General features: G+C 41.4%; 1 protein-coding gene across 9 annotated transcripts in view; it reads left to right on the top strand.

Annotated features, from left to right (window-relative positions):
- The window catches only part of Cenpj (centromere protein J), a 63183-nt gene that overhangs the window by 27978 nt on the left and 18769 nt on the right, over positions 1-16436 (top strand). For 8 of the 9 annotated variants that reach the window (XR_010057815.1, NM_001395117.1, XM_039093312.2 and 5 more), the window contains one exon: positions 5398-5563. The exons of the other annotated variant lie outside the window; for it this stretch is intronic. Coding sequence is in view for 7 of the 8 variants with exons in the window: in NM_001395117.1 (NP_001382046.1) it covers positions 5398-5563 (166 nt within the window). In the remaining variant the exon portion in view is untranslated. The remainder of the gene's footprint in view (positions 1-5397; positions 5564-16436) is intronic. 9 annotated transcript variants of the gene reach the window in all.

The following is a 16436-nucleotide window of genomic DNA, read 5'->3' as shown; positions in this document are numbered from 1 at the left end:
AATGAACATGATTAACCCTTTAATGACATGCATTGTACACTTACATCAATCTAGTTATCTTGTGTGTGTGTAAGTTGTATCATATATATATATATGTTGTAATGTTCTAAGTTATAAGCAGACTTTTTAATTTCACCATTTTGTACAGTGGTCTGGACCGCAGACACCTCAAACTCTAGCATTTATATTAAATGCATTTTATGCATTTTGGGTTGGCAGTTACAGAGGGCAAAAGCAATATAATGTTACTATGTATAAATATTTTTGATAAAACAGTTGATATTTTATAGTTACTGTAACACTAAAGCTGTACCTCCAAACTCAGGAATAATTTAATGAAATAGTCTACATGAATTCAGAGGATCTGTGTGGAGATTTTTTTAAAATAAAATCCATCATTTATTTAAAAATATCCAACATGTGAAAATTATTGCTATAATAAGAGCCAAATAGAAAAAAAATTAGAAAATTACCTGTCCCTTATAAACATTATGGCTTCTGAATTTCAAAACATGTACCTTAAGACTGAAAACAATATTTATTTTTGTCAATATTAAAACTTGTGTGGAACTTTTTAATTAATCTTATGGTATCCCCTTTTTGCAAATCATGATCTTACTTTGCTGGATTTTTTTGAGTTTTTTGTTCATTTGTTTTTAATTTTTTTCTCCTGGCCTGTTACTTTGTTGTTTTTCCTAAATTCAACAATATTGGATGATCCTGTGCCTAGCATGTGCCTAGCATGTTGGGGCCGTTATGCTTCAGCAGCAGCAGTTGAATTAACTGTGTAATCACAGCGAGCTCATCTCTTAAGATTGTCCCAATTTGAGTCCAGTGAGAAACATGAAAGTATGCTACTATATGAAGAGTTGAGCTTACAGCAGCCTTGTGTGAAACCCTGGCATGTTTTTATTGTATTCCAAGAACAATTAGAATTGTCCAGAGATACTTTGTATCGCTTTCCAATTCATCACTATTTTCTCCAAGATCCTTTGGAAGAAAATTTTATAAAGAGGAGCAGTATATTGTTTTACGTTACTTTAAAATGCCAGTTAATTGAACTGTGTAAGCACAACATTCAATAACACATAACTACTTTTGAGGTACAGTTGGCTACCTTTGTTGTTTCCCATATATGCATAAAAGCAATGTTTAAAATGGGATTTTAGCATTAAAAGTTCATATGGCCTTTTCCCTCATTACACAGAATGTTTTAGAAATTGAAGCCAATCATAAAACAAATTTGGAGGTCAGACTGTTATGCTGAAAAAAAAAACCCGCTAATTTTTCTGTAGTTTAATATATGTGTATATTTCAGTCAGATTTAAAATTTTAAGAGCGTGAATGTATTTTGTTATTATTGTTTATGTATCTAGGAAACTGGACACTTTAGACTGGGACCCTATGCATACAGATAAAATGTGCCTTTAGAGCCTTCTAAGAAAAAGGATGCTTTAGACTCATAAATGACTGCAAACACATAGTTTAAAATAGGTGGTAGCTCAGACTTGTAATCCTATCACTGAGTAAGCTGAGGCAGGAGGATGCCACAGATGTGAGGTTACTGTGGGTAACAGAATGACAGAATAAGGCTCTATCAATCCCATGCACCTAATAAACAAGCAGAAACGAAACCCCCAAACCAACCAAACAGACACCCTCAGAGCTGTGCCTTCCCGTATGCTTGCTTGGTTTTGCTCTGCTCTGGCTAGAGGAGGTACTGCATGATGTCACTTGTCTCAGATTGCGTGGCCTACAGATGGTCCGCTACGGCAGGAATGCACTATTCATAGTTGAGAAGGACACACCTTTTACAGCTGGGTAGTGTTCTCTGTGAGGCAGTTAGGTTCAATTGGTGTATGGATTAACCCAGAGACAAAGGTATGTTTTAACCTAGGGGTAGTTTGCATTCTTCTCACTCATTTACTCTGTTTTAGAGATTATAACCTAATTATAACATTTCTCCCTTCCCTTTCTCTCCTCCACCAAACACTTCCACACCCCCCCTTGCTCTCTTTTAAATTCATGACCTCTTTTTTCATTGTTATTACATTCATATATGTGTATGTATGTACATGTGCATTCCTAAATGCAACCCACTCGCTCAGTCTGTGTAATGCTCCTTGTATGTGGGTTTTCAGGGCTGACCATTTGGTATTGGATAACTAACTGGTGTGCTTTTCTGAGGATCATCCTTGTCCAGCTCATGCTCTCGGCAGTTAAGTTACTGAGCTTCTTACATTGTTAGGACACACAGTCTCACAGCAGACTCCCTGGTCCTCTGCTCTTGCAGTCTCTTCTACAATGTCCCTGAGCATTGGCTGCTAGAGTGCTTTGTAGATGTGTCCACTGGGACCGGAGTCCACGATTCTGCATTTTGATTAGCTGTGCTTTTCTGTAGTGGTCTCTGTCTGACTTACTTCTTGACTGCAGTGAGCAGAAGCTAAATGCTAGTACATGTAGTTTCCTTTTAGATGCATGTAAGCTGTGTGCCTGCCCTTGGGGTGGGACGACAGCCGAGTGCTGCTTACACCCCAGCGCCCTCAGGGCATTGCAGCTTCAGAGAGCTTTGCCTGTTTGGCTAGACAGGACTGATAGTGCCAGGTGGGAGATGGCCGTAAGGGTGGTGCCTTCAGTCTTCACACTGGCACGAATCTATATGCCATTGGTCATTCCAAAGGTTGTAGAGGGCAAACTTCTGTCGTCTATCGGTGTGTTGGGGTTGGGACGATGCCTTGCACGTCTCTTCTGTCTAAACACCCAACTCCTACAGTGTGGGCATTTTGTGGGTTTGAGGCAGCCTACTTTTTTGGGCTAAGTCTGTTTCCTTACCTTATTTTCTGTGCTAGTGTAGAACAGATATGAGAATATGCGTGGATTTCTGACCCACAGAGCAGTTTAATTTCAGATCCCAGCTCCCTGGGAGATAGGAAATTCTTTTCCAAAGCAAGACTACAGTGCAGATTTCAGTTTATCTTGTGATTGTAAACCCATGAGAACTGGAACTTGCCAACAGATAGTGCTGGGAACATCTGTGTGCTCGAGTTTGCTAGGACTCTCTTTAATGCTCCCATCCCTGCAGAACAGAGTCCTTGTCTGTGGAACTGGGTAACACATGAGGGTATTTTGGTTTTGTTATACCATTGCCCTAGATGTCTACAGTTTACAAGGTTTCTGTTTTTAAAGAATATATAAATTTACATTTACTGCTGGGTGTGGTGGTATAAGCCCTTAATCCCAGTACTTAGGAGACAGAGGCTGGTAGCTCTCTGAGTTCAAGGCCAGCCAGCCTGGTCTACAAAGTGAGTTCCAGTGGTACACAGAGAAACCCTGTCTCAAAAACAAAACAAAATGTGTGTGTGTGTGTGTGTGTGTGTGTGTGTGTGTTAGTTACATGGGAATGCATGACAACATTCAAGATTGGTTTTTTCTTTCTACTGGGTGAGTCCTGGGGTCAAACTTACCCCACACACTGAGCGACCTCACCGGCCTGGCCCAGGGCTCCATTTTCTCCTGCTGTTCTTGTGTTGGTTGCTCACCTTGGAGAGCAGCCATGTGCATGTTGCTTTAGTTCTTTGTGGAGAAGCAGGCGAGTGCTGGGCACTTCTGGTTAGCCATTTTGACCCTCATGAGCTGCTTTGTCTCTGAATTCTTTCAACAAGCCTCTCTGGAAAGGACATGGGAGCATCAGTCTGGCTCCTCCTGCCCTCAGTGAGGCGTGGGGCAGGCCAGAGCTCGAGGCCTCATGTTTCTCTCAGCATTGCACCAGTAGGGTACCTCAGGAAGGATGGCATGGTCCCTAGAACTATCCACAGGAGGCCTAAGGTTACTAGACGCTCCTATGGAAATGCTGGAACTGACTCACAGCCTCGGCTGGATGCTCACCTCTCTAGAGCTGAGTTCTGAGCTTGTTGCCTCCTCTTGCCTTAGTTTGTTTAGGTGAAAGGACAGTTTCTCCAGTTTCCTATTCCACCATCTTTCCTGATACCATTTCTGTTCTTTTCTAAAAATTTAGAAAAGTATAAATTCTAAAATATGCTTGGCCTCAGAGAATAGAGATAAAGAATTAAAGACCAGCATTAACCCACTTAACAGAGAATCTCAGTTACGGTTCGTGTTCCTGAGATGAGTTTAACAATAAGGTGCAGAATAGCTTCTTGTTATTTTCTAATGAAAAAGTCTTTATTTTTACAATTATATCTTGTAACTGTATACTTATTATTTTTTTTTTTTTTCGGAGCTGGGGACCGAACCCAGGGCCTTGTGCTTGCTAGGCAAGCGCTCTACCACTGAGCTAAATCCCCAACTCAACTGTATACTTATTTTAAAAGTAGGCTTGTGGGCCAACAAGCTGGCTGAGTTAGTAAAGGCATTTCTGCTAAGTCTGCCAAGCTGAGGCCAGCCCCCAGGGCCCACGTGGTAGAGAGAGACGAATTAGGTGCCATGCACATGTGCACCCATATGACATTCACATGTAATTTAAAACAGAATGTGGTTTAAAAATAATTGTGGGTAGAAAGTAGGAACTTAATTAAAATGTCGTCTTCGCTCAAGGCAACTTCAAATTCTATACTTCATTAGAATTATACTTTTCAAGAACATTGACATCATAAAAGGATTCAGGGATTGTTAGAAATGAGGAAACAGGTACTGACCAGAGGCTGCCTGTTCTTAAGGGAGGGGCCACAGTTCCAGCTCAGCAGCCTGGTTCTGAGTCGTGTGCCTCCTTAAATGTCCTCTTTAATCCAGTCCGTAGCACCACGGTGCTAGTGCACTCCAATCGTCCACACTTACTACAGTTTTAAAAAGTACGTTTACACTTGCTGGCGAGTGTGCCAGAGATAGCCTCACGTCTCTTCTACTTTCCTCATGTTTCTAATGCGCCACACGCTTACTTATTTTCACCATTTGGGTGTCGTGCATGTGTTGTGAGGCTCGTGTACGGCATGGTACCAATGTGGTCAGAGGACAGTTTTCAGGACTCACCCTCGGAGCCATCTCCCTGGCCCTGTCACTGTCTGTCTGTCCCATGGCAGTGTAAGAGGCTGTGGCATCCGCCTTCCTGGATTCACAGTGGGCCCAGATGGAGGCTTGATGAACGGATGTTAGGGCAAGTGAACTGGCTGGCCCTGGAGGCCAGTGGGTCATAGGCTGAGTTACTTACTTGATCTTATTTTTAGCACTGGGGATTATAACTCAGTGCTTTTTGTTTTAGTTTTGTGATGGAGGGTGTCACTGTGTTTCCTGGGCTGGGGTTGAGTCTTTCTGTATCTTAGGGATCCTGTATGTACCCTTGGCCACCCAATGCTAGGAATGAAGGTGTATACCTTCACCCTCGGGTGTACACAGGTCATTATACTGAGACTGTCCCATGACAGTGTGCTATGTTTATTGAAGGAAAGAAATTGCTGACTTTGAGCAACAAAAAGCAAGAGAACTGGCTCGAATAGAAGAGTATAAAAAGGAGGAGACGAGGAAACTACAAAAGGAGCGCAAAGTCTTCGAGAAGTACACAGCAGCTGCAAGAACATTCCCAGATAAAAAGGAGCGGGAAGAAATACAGGTAGCTGGCTCTGTACCACATTCCAGGTTAATAAAGGCAGCCATCTTGTAAGAATCCCTTAGAGTTCTTTGATGTTTCAGAAAGAAAGTGTGAACTGGGTATCATGTGTGCCACTAATTCCAGCTCTTAGAGGTGTGGAGGGAGAACCGCTGTCTCAAGGGGGTGGGTGGGCAGAGAAGTGGTGTCTGCGACACCTCATCACAGTGTGGCTCTGACAGACACAGTTGCCAGTCCTTCACTCAGTCACACAGCTCCTGCAGAGACTGGGGAGAGGGGGAGGGAGGAGCCAGGACTCGGGTGTGACCAGTTCAGTGCTGTATGTTCATCCTGACCAGCACGGTGGCTGCTGGGGTTCTTTGCATTCATAGCTGTTTTATGTCCACGTACTAACTAGGGATTTAGTTCCAAAACTTGGGAACGGAGAGGGCGAGCAGTGGCTCTGGTCACCTTAGAGGTGGACGTGGGCAGAGCAGAGGAAGTAACAGTTGAAAACAGTGAGTGCACGTTTACATGTGTAGGTATTTGCCTGCGTGTGTGCATGTGCATGTGCATTACATATGTGCAGTGCTGCTGGAGATCAGAAAAGGGTGTCAGAGCTCCTGGCACTAGGGTTACAGATGGTTGTGAGAAGCCGAGTGGGTGTTGGGAATCTGACTCAGGTCTTCTGGAAGAGCAGCCGGTGCTCTTCCTCACTGAGCTGTCTCCAGCTCCATGAGTGCCTGTGTGAGAACTGTCAACCTAGAGGAAGCTAGATTGAGTCTGTACACTGACACATGCACAGCTTCCTAAGGAAACTCATTAGCTAAGTATCAAATCCAGAGCATACGTTAGAGTTACACACCCCAGCTTACACAACTGTACCTGTGCTGATCAAGTGTAAGCTCACTTTCTGCCTCCCATACTTGCATGGCACCACAGGGCAATGCTGATTCTCTGTCTCTTTTTTTAAATTTAATTAAAATTTTTATAAGATTTTTTAAAATTTAATTTCAAATGTTATCCCCCTTTCTGGTTTCCTGTCCATAAACCCCTTATCCCATCCCCCGTCCCCCTTCTTCTATGAAGGTGTTCCTGCCCCCTCCCAACCACACACCCCTTCTGACCTACCTGTCCTGACAATCCCCTTCACTGGGGTTCCAGCCTTGGCAGGACCAAGGGCTTCTCCTCCCTTTGGTGCCCAGCACCATTTGTTGAAAATGTTATCTTTTTTTCCACTGGATGGTTTAAGCTCCTTTGTCAAAGATCAAGTGACCATAGGTGTGTGGGTTCATTTCTGGGTCGTCAGTTCTTTTTTTTTTTTTTTTTTTTTTGGTTCTTTTTTTTCGGAGCTGGGGACCGAACCCAGGGCCTTGTGCTTCCTAGGCAAGCGCTCTACGAGCACTGAGCTAAATCCCCAACCCCTGGGTCTTCAATTCTGTTCCACTGGTCTATCTGCCTGTCTCTGTACCAATACCATACAGTTTTTATCTCTATGGCTCTGTAATACAGCTTGAGGTCAGGGATTGTGATTCCCCCAGAAGTTCTTTTATTGTTGAGGATAGTTTCGATATCCTTGCTTTTTGTTATTTCAAATGAATTCGCAAATTGTTCTTCTAACTCTATGAAGAATTGAGTTGGAATTTTGATGGGGACTGCATTGAATCTGTTGATTGCTTTTGGTAAAAGGGCCATTTTTACTATATTAATCCTGCCAATCCGTGAGCATGGAAGATCTTTCCATCTTCTGCGATCTTCTTCAATTTCTTTCTTCAGAGGCTTGAAGTTTTTGTCATACAGATCTTTCACTTGCTTGGTTAGAGTCACACTGAGGTATTTTATATTATTTGTGACTATTGTGAAGGGTGTCGTTTCCCTAATTTCTTTCTCAGCCTTTTTATCCTTTGAGTAGAAGAAGGCTACTGATTTATTTGAATTAATTTTATACTCAGCCACTTTGCTGAAGGTGTTTATCAGGTTTAGTAGTTCTCTGGTGGAACTTTTGGGGTCACTTAAATATACTATCATGTCATCTGCAAATAGTGATATTTTGACTTCTTCCTTTCCAATTTGTATCCCTTTGACCTTTCGTTGTCTGATTGCTCTGGCTAAGACTTCCAGTACTACATTAAATAAGTAGGGAGAGAGTGGGCAGCCTTGTCTAGTCCCTGATTTTAGTGGGATTGCTTCAAGTTTTTCTCCATTTAGTTTGATGTTGGCTACTGGCTTGCTGTATATTTCTTTTACTATGTTCAGGTATGGGCCTTGAATTCCTAATCTTTCCAGGACTTTTATCATGAAGGGGTGTTGAATTTTGTCAAATGCTTTCTCAGCATCTAATGAGATGATCATGTGTTTTTTTTTTTTCTTTGAGTTTGTTTATATAGTGGATTATGTTGATGGATTCCCATATATTAAACCATCCTTGCATGCCTGGGATGAAGCCTACTTGATCATGATGGATGATTGTTTTGATGTGCTCTTGGATTCAGTTTGCAAGAATTTTATGGAGTATTTTTATGTTCATAAGGGAAATTGGTCTGAAGTTCTCTTTCTTTGTTGGGTCTTTGTGTGGTTTAGGTATAAGTCTGATTGTGACTCCATAGAAGGAATTGGGTAGTGTTCCTTCTGTTTCTATTTTGTGGAATAGTTTGGACAATATTGGAATTAGGTCTTTATGAAGGTCAGATAGAATTCTGCACTAAACCCATCTGGTCCTGGGCTTTTTTTGTTTAGGAGACTTTTAATAACCGCTTCTATTTCTTTAGGAGTTGTGGGACTGTTTAGATGGTTTATCTGATCCTGATTTAAGTTTGGTACCTGGTATCTTTCTAGAAAATTGTCTTTTTTATTCAGATTTTCCAGTTTTGTTGAATATAGGCTTTTATAGTATGATCTGATGATTTTTTAAATTTCCTCAGATTCTGTTGTTATGTCTCCCTTTTCATTTTTTTTTTTTATTTACTTGAGTATTTCTTATTTACATTTCGAGTGTTATTCCCTTTCCCGGTTTCCAGGCAAACATCCCCCTAATCCCTCCCCCTCCCCTTCTTTGTAGGTGTTCCCCTCCCCATTCTCCCCCCATTGACACCCTCCCCCCAACAATCACGTTCACTGGGGGTTCAGTCTTAGCAGGACCCAGGGCTTCCCCTTCCACTGGTGATCTTACTAGAATATTCATTGCTACCTATGAGGTCAGAGTCCAGGGTCAGTCCATGTATAGTCTTTAGGTAGTGGCTTAGTCCCTGGAAGCTCTGGTTGCTTGGCATTGTTGTTCATAAGGGGTCTCGAGCTCCTTCAAGCTCTTCCAGTTCTTTCTCTGATTCCTTCAACGGGGGTCCCATTCTCAGTTCAGTGGTTTGCTGCTGGCATTCGCCTCTGTATTTGCTGTATTCTGGCTGTGTCTCTCAGGAGCGATCTACATCCGGCTCCTGTCGGCCTGCACTTCTTTGCTTCATCCATCTTGTCTAATTGGATGGCTGTATATGTATGGGCCACCTGTGGGGCAGGCTCTGAATGGGTGTTCCTTCTGTGTTTTTTTTTTTTTTTTGGTTCTTTTTTTTGGAGCTGGGGACCGAACCCAGGGCCTTGCGCTTCCTAGGTAAGCGCTCTACCACTGAGCTAAATCCCCAGCCCCCTGTGTCTGTTTTAATCTTTGCCTCTCTATTCCCTGCCAAGGGTATTCTTGTTCCCCTTTTAAAGAAGGAGTGAAGCATTCACATTTTGATCATCCATCTTGAGTTTCATTTGTTCTAGGCATCTAGGGTAATTCAAGCATTTGGGCTAATAGCCACTTATCAATGAGTGCATACCATGTGTGTTTTTCTGTGATTGGGTTACCTCACTCAGGATGATATTTTCCAGTTCTGACCATTTGCCAATGAATTTCATAAAGTCGTTTTTGATAGCTGAGTAATATTCCATTGTGTAGATGTACCACATTTTCTGTATCCATTCCTCTGTTGAAGGGCATCTGGGTTCTTTCCAGCTTCTTGCTATTATAAATAAGTCTGCTATGAACATAGTGGAGCATGTGTCTTTTTTATATGTTGGGGCATCTTTTGGGTATATGCCCAAGAGAGGTATAGCTGGATCCTCAGGCAGTTCAATGTCCAATTTTCTGAGGAACCTCCAGACTGATTTCCAGAATGTTTGTACCAATCTGCAATCCCAACAATAATGGAGGAGTGTTCCTCTTTCTCCGCATCCTCGCCAGCATTTGCTGTCACCTGAGTTTTTGATCTTAGCCATTCTCACTGGTGAGAATCTCAGGTTTGTTTTGATTTGCATTTCCCTTATGACTAAAGATGTTGAACATTTCTTTAGGTGTTTCTCAGCCATTCAGCATTCCTCAGCTGTGAATTCTTTGTTTAGCTCTGAACCCCATTTTTTAATAGGGTTATTGGTCTCCCTGCGGTCTAACTTCTTGAGTTCTTTGTATATTTTGGATACAAGGCCTCTATCTGTTGTAGGATTGGTAAAGATCTTTTCCCAATCTGTTGGTTGCCATTTTTTCCTAACCACAGTGTCCTTTACCTTACAGAAGCTTTGCAGTTTTATGAGATCCCATTTGTCAATTCTTGATCTTAGAGCATAAGCCATTGGTGTTTTGTTCAGGAAATTTTTTCCAGTGCCCATGTGTTCGAGATGCTTCCCTAGTTTTTCTTCTATTAGTTTGAGTGTATCTGGTTTGATGTGGAGGTCCTTTATCCACTTTGACTTAAGCTTTGTACAGGGTGATAAGCATGGATCGATCAGCATTATTCTACATGTTGACCTCCAGTTGAACCAGCACCATTTGCTGAAAATGCTATCTTTTTTCCATTTGATGGTTTTGGCTCCTTTGTCAAAAATCAAGTGCCCATAGGTGCGTGGTTCATTTCTGGGTCTTCAATTCTGTTCCATTGGTCTATCTGTCTGTCTGTGTACCAATACCATGCAGTTTTTATCACTATTGCTCTGTAATACTGCTTGAGTTCAGGGATAGTGATTCCCCCTGAAGTCCTTTTATTGTTGAGGATAGTTTTAGCTATCCTGGGTTTTTTGTTATTCCAGATGAATTTGCAAATTGTTCTGTCTAACTCTTTGAAGAATTGGATTGGTATTTTGATGGGGATTGCGTTGAATCTGTAGATCGCTTTTGGTAGAATGGCCATTTTTACTATATTAATCCTGCCAATTCATGAGCATGGGAGATCTTTCCATCTTCTGAGGTCTTCTTCAATTTCTTTCTTCAGAGTCTTGAAGTTCTTATTGTACAGATCTTTTACTAGCTTGGTTAAAGTTACACCAAGGTACTGTATATTATTTGGGTCTATTATGAAGGGTGTAGTTTCCCTAATTTCTTTCTCGGCTTGTTTCTCTTTTGTGTAGAGGAAGGCTACTGATTTATTTGAGTTAATTTTATACCCAGCCACTTTGCTGAAGTTGTTTATCAGCTTTAGTAGTTCTCTGGTGGAACTTTTGGGATCACTTAAATATACTATCATATCATCTGCAAATAGTGATATTTTGACTTCTTCCTTTCCAATTTGTATCCCTTTGACCTTTCGTTGTCTGATTGCTCTGGCTAAGACTTCCAGTACTACATTAAATAAGTAGGGAGAGAGTGGGCAGCCTTGTCTAGTCCCTGATTTTAGTGGGATTGCTTCAAGTTTTTCTCCATTTAGTTTGATGTTGGCTACTGGCTTGCTGTATATTTCTTTTACTATGTTCAGGTATGGGCCTTGAATTCCTAATCTTTCCAGGACTTTTATCATGAAGGGGTGTTGAATTTTGTCAAATGCTTTCTCAGCATCTAATGAAATGATCATGTGGTTTTGTTCTTTCAGTTTGTTTATATAATGGATCACGTTGATGGTTTTCCGCATATTAAACCATCCCTGCATGCCTGGGATGAAGCCTACTTGATCATGGTGGATGATTGTTTTGATGTGCTCTTGGATTCGGTTTGCCAGAATTTTATTGAGTATTTTTGTGTCGATATTCATAAGGGAAATTGGTCTGAAGTTCTCTTTGTTGGGTCTTTGTGTGGTTTAGGTATAAGAGCAATTGTGGCTTCATAGAAGGAATTCGGTAGTGCTCCATCTGTTTCAATTTTGTGGAATAGTTTGGATAATATTGGTATGAGGTCTTCTATGAAGGTCTGATAGAATTCTGCACTAAACCCATCTGGACCTGGGCTCTTTTTGGTTGGGAGACCTTTAATGACTGCTTCTATTTCCTTAGGAGTTATGGGGTTGTTTAACTGGTTTATCTGTTCCTGATTTAACTTCGGTACTTGGTATCTGTCTAGGAAATTGTCCATTTCCTGCAGATTTTCAAGTTTTGTTGAATATAGGCTTTTATAGTAAGATCTGATGAGTTTTTTAATTTCCTCTGAATCTGTAGTTATTTCTCCCTTTTCATTTCTGATTTTGTTAATTTGGACACACTCTCTGTGTCCTCTCGTTAGTCTGGCTAAGGGTTTATCTATCTTGTTGATTTTCTCAAAGAACCAACTTTTGGTTCTGTTGATTCTTTCTATGGTCCTTTTTGTTTCTACTTGGTTGATTTCAGCTCTGAATTTGATTATTTCCTGCCTTCTATTCCTCCTGGGTGTATTTGCTTCTTTTTGTTCTAGAGCTTTTAGGTGTGTTGTCAAGCTGGTGACATATGCTCTTTCTTGTTTCTTTCTGCAGGCACTCAGCGCTATGAGTTTTCCTCTTAGCACAGCTTTCATTGTGTCCCATAAGTTTGGGTATGTTGTACCTTCATTTTCATTAAATTCTGAAAAGTTTTTAATTTCTTTCTTTATTTCTTCCTTGACCAGGTTATCATTGAGTAGAGCATTGTTCAATTTCCCCGTATATGTGGGCATTCTTCCCTTATTGTTATTGAAGACCAGTTTTAGGCCGTGGTGGTCTGATAGCACGCATGGGATTATTTCTATCTTTCTGTACCTGTTGAGGCCTGTTTTTTGACCAATTATATGGTCAGTTTTGGAGAAAGTACCATGAGGAGCTGAGAAGAAGGTATATCCTTTTGCTTTAGGATAGAATGTTCTATAAATATCTGTTAAGTCCATTTGGCTCATGACTTCTCTTAGCATGTCTACGTCCCTTTAATTTCTGTTTCCATGATCTGTCCATTGATGAGAGTGGGGTGTTGAAATCTCCTACTATCATTGTGTGAGGTGCAATGTGTGTTTTGAGCTTTAGTAAGGTTTCTTTTACGTATGTAGGTGCCCTTGTATTTGGGGTATAGATATTTAGGATTGAGAGTTCATCTTGGTGGATTTTTCCTTTGATGAATATGAAGTGTCCTTCCTTATCTTTTTTGATGACTTTTAGTTGAAAATTGATTTTATTTGATATTAGAATGGCTACTCCAGCTTGCTTCTTCTGACCATTTGCTTGGAAAGTTGTTTTCCAGCCTTTCACTCTGAGGTAGTGTCTGTCTTTTTCTCTGAGGTGTGTTTCCTGTAGGCAGCAGAATGCAGGGTCCTCGTTGCGTATCCAGTTTGTTAATCTATGTCTTTTTATTGGGGAATTGAGGCCATTGATGTTGAGAGATATTAAGGAATAGTGATTATTGCTTCCTGTTATATTCATATTTGGATGTGAGGTTATGTTTGTGTGCTTTTCTTCTCTTTGTTTTGTTGCCAAGACGATTAGTTTCTTGCTTCTTCTAGGGTATAACTTGCCTCCTTATGTTGGGCTTTACCATTTATTATCCTTTGTAATGCTGGATTTGTAGAAAGATATTGTGTAAATTTGGTTTTGTCATGGAATATCTTGCTTTCTCCATCTATGTTAATTGAGAGTTTTGCAGGATACAGTAACCTGGGCTGGCATTTGTGTTCTCTTAGGGTCTGTATGACATCTGTCCACGATCTTCTGGCTTTCATAGTTTCGGTGAAAAGTCTGGTGTGATTCTGATAGGTCTGCCTTTATGTGTTACTTGACCTGTTTCCCTTACTGCTTTTAATATTCTTTCTTTATTTTGTGCGTTTGGTGTTTTGACTATTATGTGACGGGAGGAGTTTCTTTTCTGGTCCAATCTATTTGGAGTTCTGTAGGCTTCTTGTATGCTTATGGGTATCTCTTTCTTTATGTTAGGGAAGTTTTCTTCTATGATTTTGTTGAAGATATTTACTGGTCCTTTGAGCTGGGAGTCTTCATTCTCTTCTATACCTATTATCCTTAGGTTTGATCTTCTCATTGAGTCCTGGATTTCCTGTATGTTTTGGACCAGTAGCTTTTTCCACTTTACATTATCTTTGACAGTTGAGTCGACTATTTCTATGGAATCTTCTGCTCCCGAGATTCTCTCTTCCATCTCTTGTATTTTGTTGGTGAAGCTCGTATCTACAGCTCCTTGTCTCTTCTTTTGGTTTTCTATATCCAGGGTTGTTTCCATGTCTTCTTTCTTGATTGCTTCTATTTCCATTTTTAATTCCTTCAACTGTTTGATTGTGCTTTCCTGGAATTCTTTCAGGGATTTTTGTGACTCCTCTCTATGGGATTCTACTTGTTTATTTATGTTTTCCTGGAATTCTTTTAGGGATTTTTTCGATTCCTCTCTGTAGGCTTCTACTTGTTCTTATATTTTTGGTTGTGAGCCTAGCCTTTAACGGCTGAGCCATCTTTCCAGCCCTTCTACTTGTTCTCTAAGGGAGTTCTTCACATCTTTCTTGAAGTCCTCCAGCATCATGATCAAACATGATTTTGAAACTAGATCTTGCTTTTCTGGTGTGTTTGGATATTCCGTGTTTGCTTTGGTGAGAGAATTGGGCTCCGATGATGCCATGTAGTCTTGGTTTCTGTTGCTTGGGTTCCTGCGCTTGCGTCTCGCCATCAGATTATCTCTAGTGTTACTTTGTTCTCGTATTTCTGACAGTGGCTAGACTGTCCTATAAGCCTGTGTTTCAGGAGTCTTGTAGACCTGTTTTCCTGTTTTCTTTTAGCCAGTTATGGGGACAGAGTGTTCTGCTTTCAGGCGTGTAGTTTTTCCTATCTACAGGTCTTCAGCTGTTCCTGTGGGCCTGTGTCTTGAGTTCACCAGGCAGGTCGCTTGCAGCAGAAAAGTTGGTCTTACCTGTGGTCCTGAGGCTCAAGTTTGCTCGTGGGATGTTGCTTATGAGCTCTCCGCGGCAGCAGCAACCAGGAAGATCTGCGCCGCCCTTTCCGGGAGCTTCCGTGCACCAGGGTTCCAGATGGTGTTTGGTGTTTTCCTCTGGAATCAGTAATGTGTGCAGAGTGCAGTCTCTTCTGGTTTCCCAGGCGTGTCTGCCTCTCTGAAGGTTTAGCTCTCCCTCCCACAGGATTTGGGTGCAGAGAACTGTTTATCTGGTCGGTCCCTTCAGGTTCCGGCGGCGTCTCAGATGCAGCAGACCTGCTGCTCCTGGGCCCTCCTCTACGGGAACCCAGAGGCCATATACAGTTTCCTCTTGGGCCAGGGATGTGGGCAGGGGTGGGCAGTGTTGGTGGTCTCTTCCGCTCTGCAGTCTCAGGAGTGCCCACCTGACCAGGCGGTGAGGGCTCTCTCCCACGGGGTTTGGGAGCAGAGAGCTGCTGCGGGCAGGGATCCGCCGGTTTGGGACTCCTGCTAAATACCGGAAGTGTCCGGTCCTAGAGGAATTTTGCCTCTGTGTGTCCTGAGTTCACCAGGCAGGTCGCTTGCAGCAGAAAAGTTTGCCTGTGGTCCCGAGGCTCAAGTTTGCTTGTGGGGTGTTGCTTATGAGCTCTCCGCGGCCACAGCAACCAGGAAGATCTCCCTTTTCATTTTTGATTTTGCTAATTTGGATGCTCTCTCTGTGTCCTCTGGCTAGTCTGTCTAAGAGTTTATCTATCTTGTTGATTTTCTCAAAGAACTAGCTCCTGCTTCTGTTGACTTTTTTGTATAGTTCTTTTTGTTTCTACTTGGCTGATTTCAGCCCTGAGTTTGATTATCCTGCCCTCTACTCCTCTTGGGTGTATTTGCTTCTTTTTGTTCTTTACCTAGCTTTTAGGTGTGCTGTCAAGCTGCTAGTCTATGCTTTCTCCTGTTTCTTTTTGGAAGCCCACAGAGCTATGAGTTTTCCTTTTTGTACTGATTTTATTGTGTCCCATAAGTTTGGGTATATTGTGCCTTCATTTTCATCAAATTCCAAAAAGTCTTTAATTTCTTTATTTCTTCATTGACCAAGTTATCATTGAGAAGAGCATTGTTCAGCTTCCATGTGTATGTGGGTTTTCTGTTGTTTTTGCTGTTATTGAAGACCAGCCTTAGTTTGTGGTGATCTGATAAGTTGTATGGGATTATTTCAATCTTCCTGTATCTGTTGAGGCTTGTTTTGTGGCCGATTATCTAGTCAATTTTGGAGAAGGTACCATGAGGTGCTGAGAAGAAGGTATATCCTTTTGTTTTAGGATGGAATGTTCTATAAATAAATGTTAAGTCCATTTGACTCATAACTTCTGTTAGCTTCTCTTATGTCTCTGTTTAATTTCTGTTTCCATGATCTGTCCATTGATGAGAGTGGGGTGTTAAAATCTCCTACTGTTATTGTGTGACATACAATGTGTGCTGAGTAAGGTTTATTTTATGAATGTAGGTGCCCTTGCATTTGGAGCATAGATATTCAGGATTGAGAGTTCATCTTGGTGGATTTTTCCCTTGATGAATATGAAGTGCCCTTCCTAATCTTTTTTGATAACTTTTGGTTGAAAGTCACTATAGAATGGCTACTCCAGCTTGTTTCTTGCCACCATTGCTTAAAAAATTGTTTTCCAGCCTTTTATTCTGAGGTATTGTCTGTCTTTGTCTTTGAGATGTGTTTCCTGTGGGCAGCAATATGTTGGGCCTTCTTTACGTATCCAGTCTGTTAGTCTATGTCTTTTTATTGGGGAATTGAATCCATTGATGTTAAGAGATA

This window comes from Rattus norvegicus, chromosome 15, assembly GCF_036323735.1.
Source record: "Rattus norvegicus strain BN/NHsdMcwi chromosome 15, GRCr8, whole genome shotgun sequence".
Lineage (NCBI taxonomy): Eukaryota > Metazoa > Chordata > Mammalia > Rodentia > Muridae > Rattus > Rattus norvegicus.
Note: the sequence above shows the minus strand (reverse complement) of the source record. Positions and strands in the feature narration are given on the sequence as shown.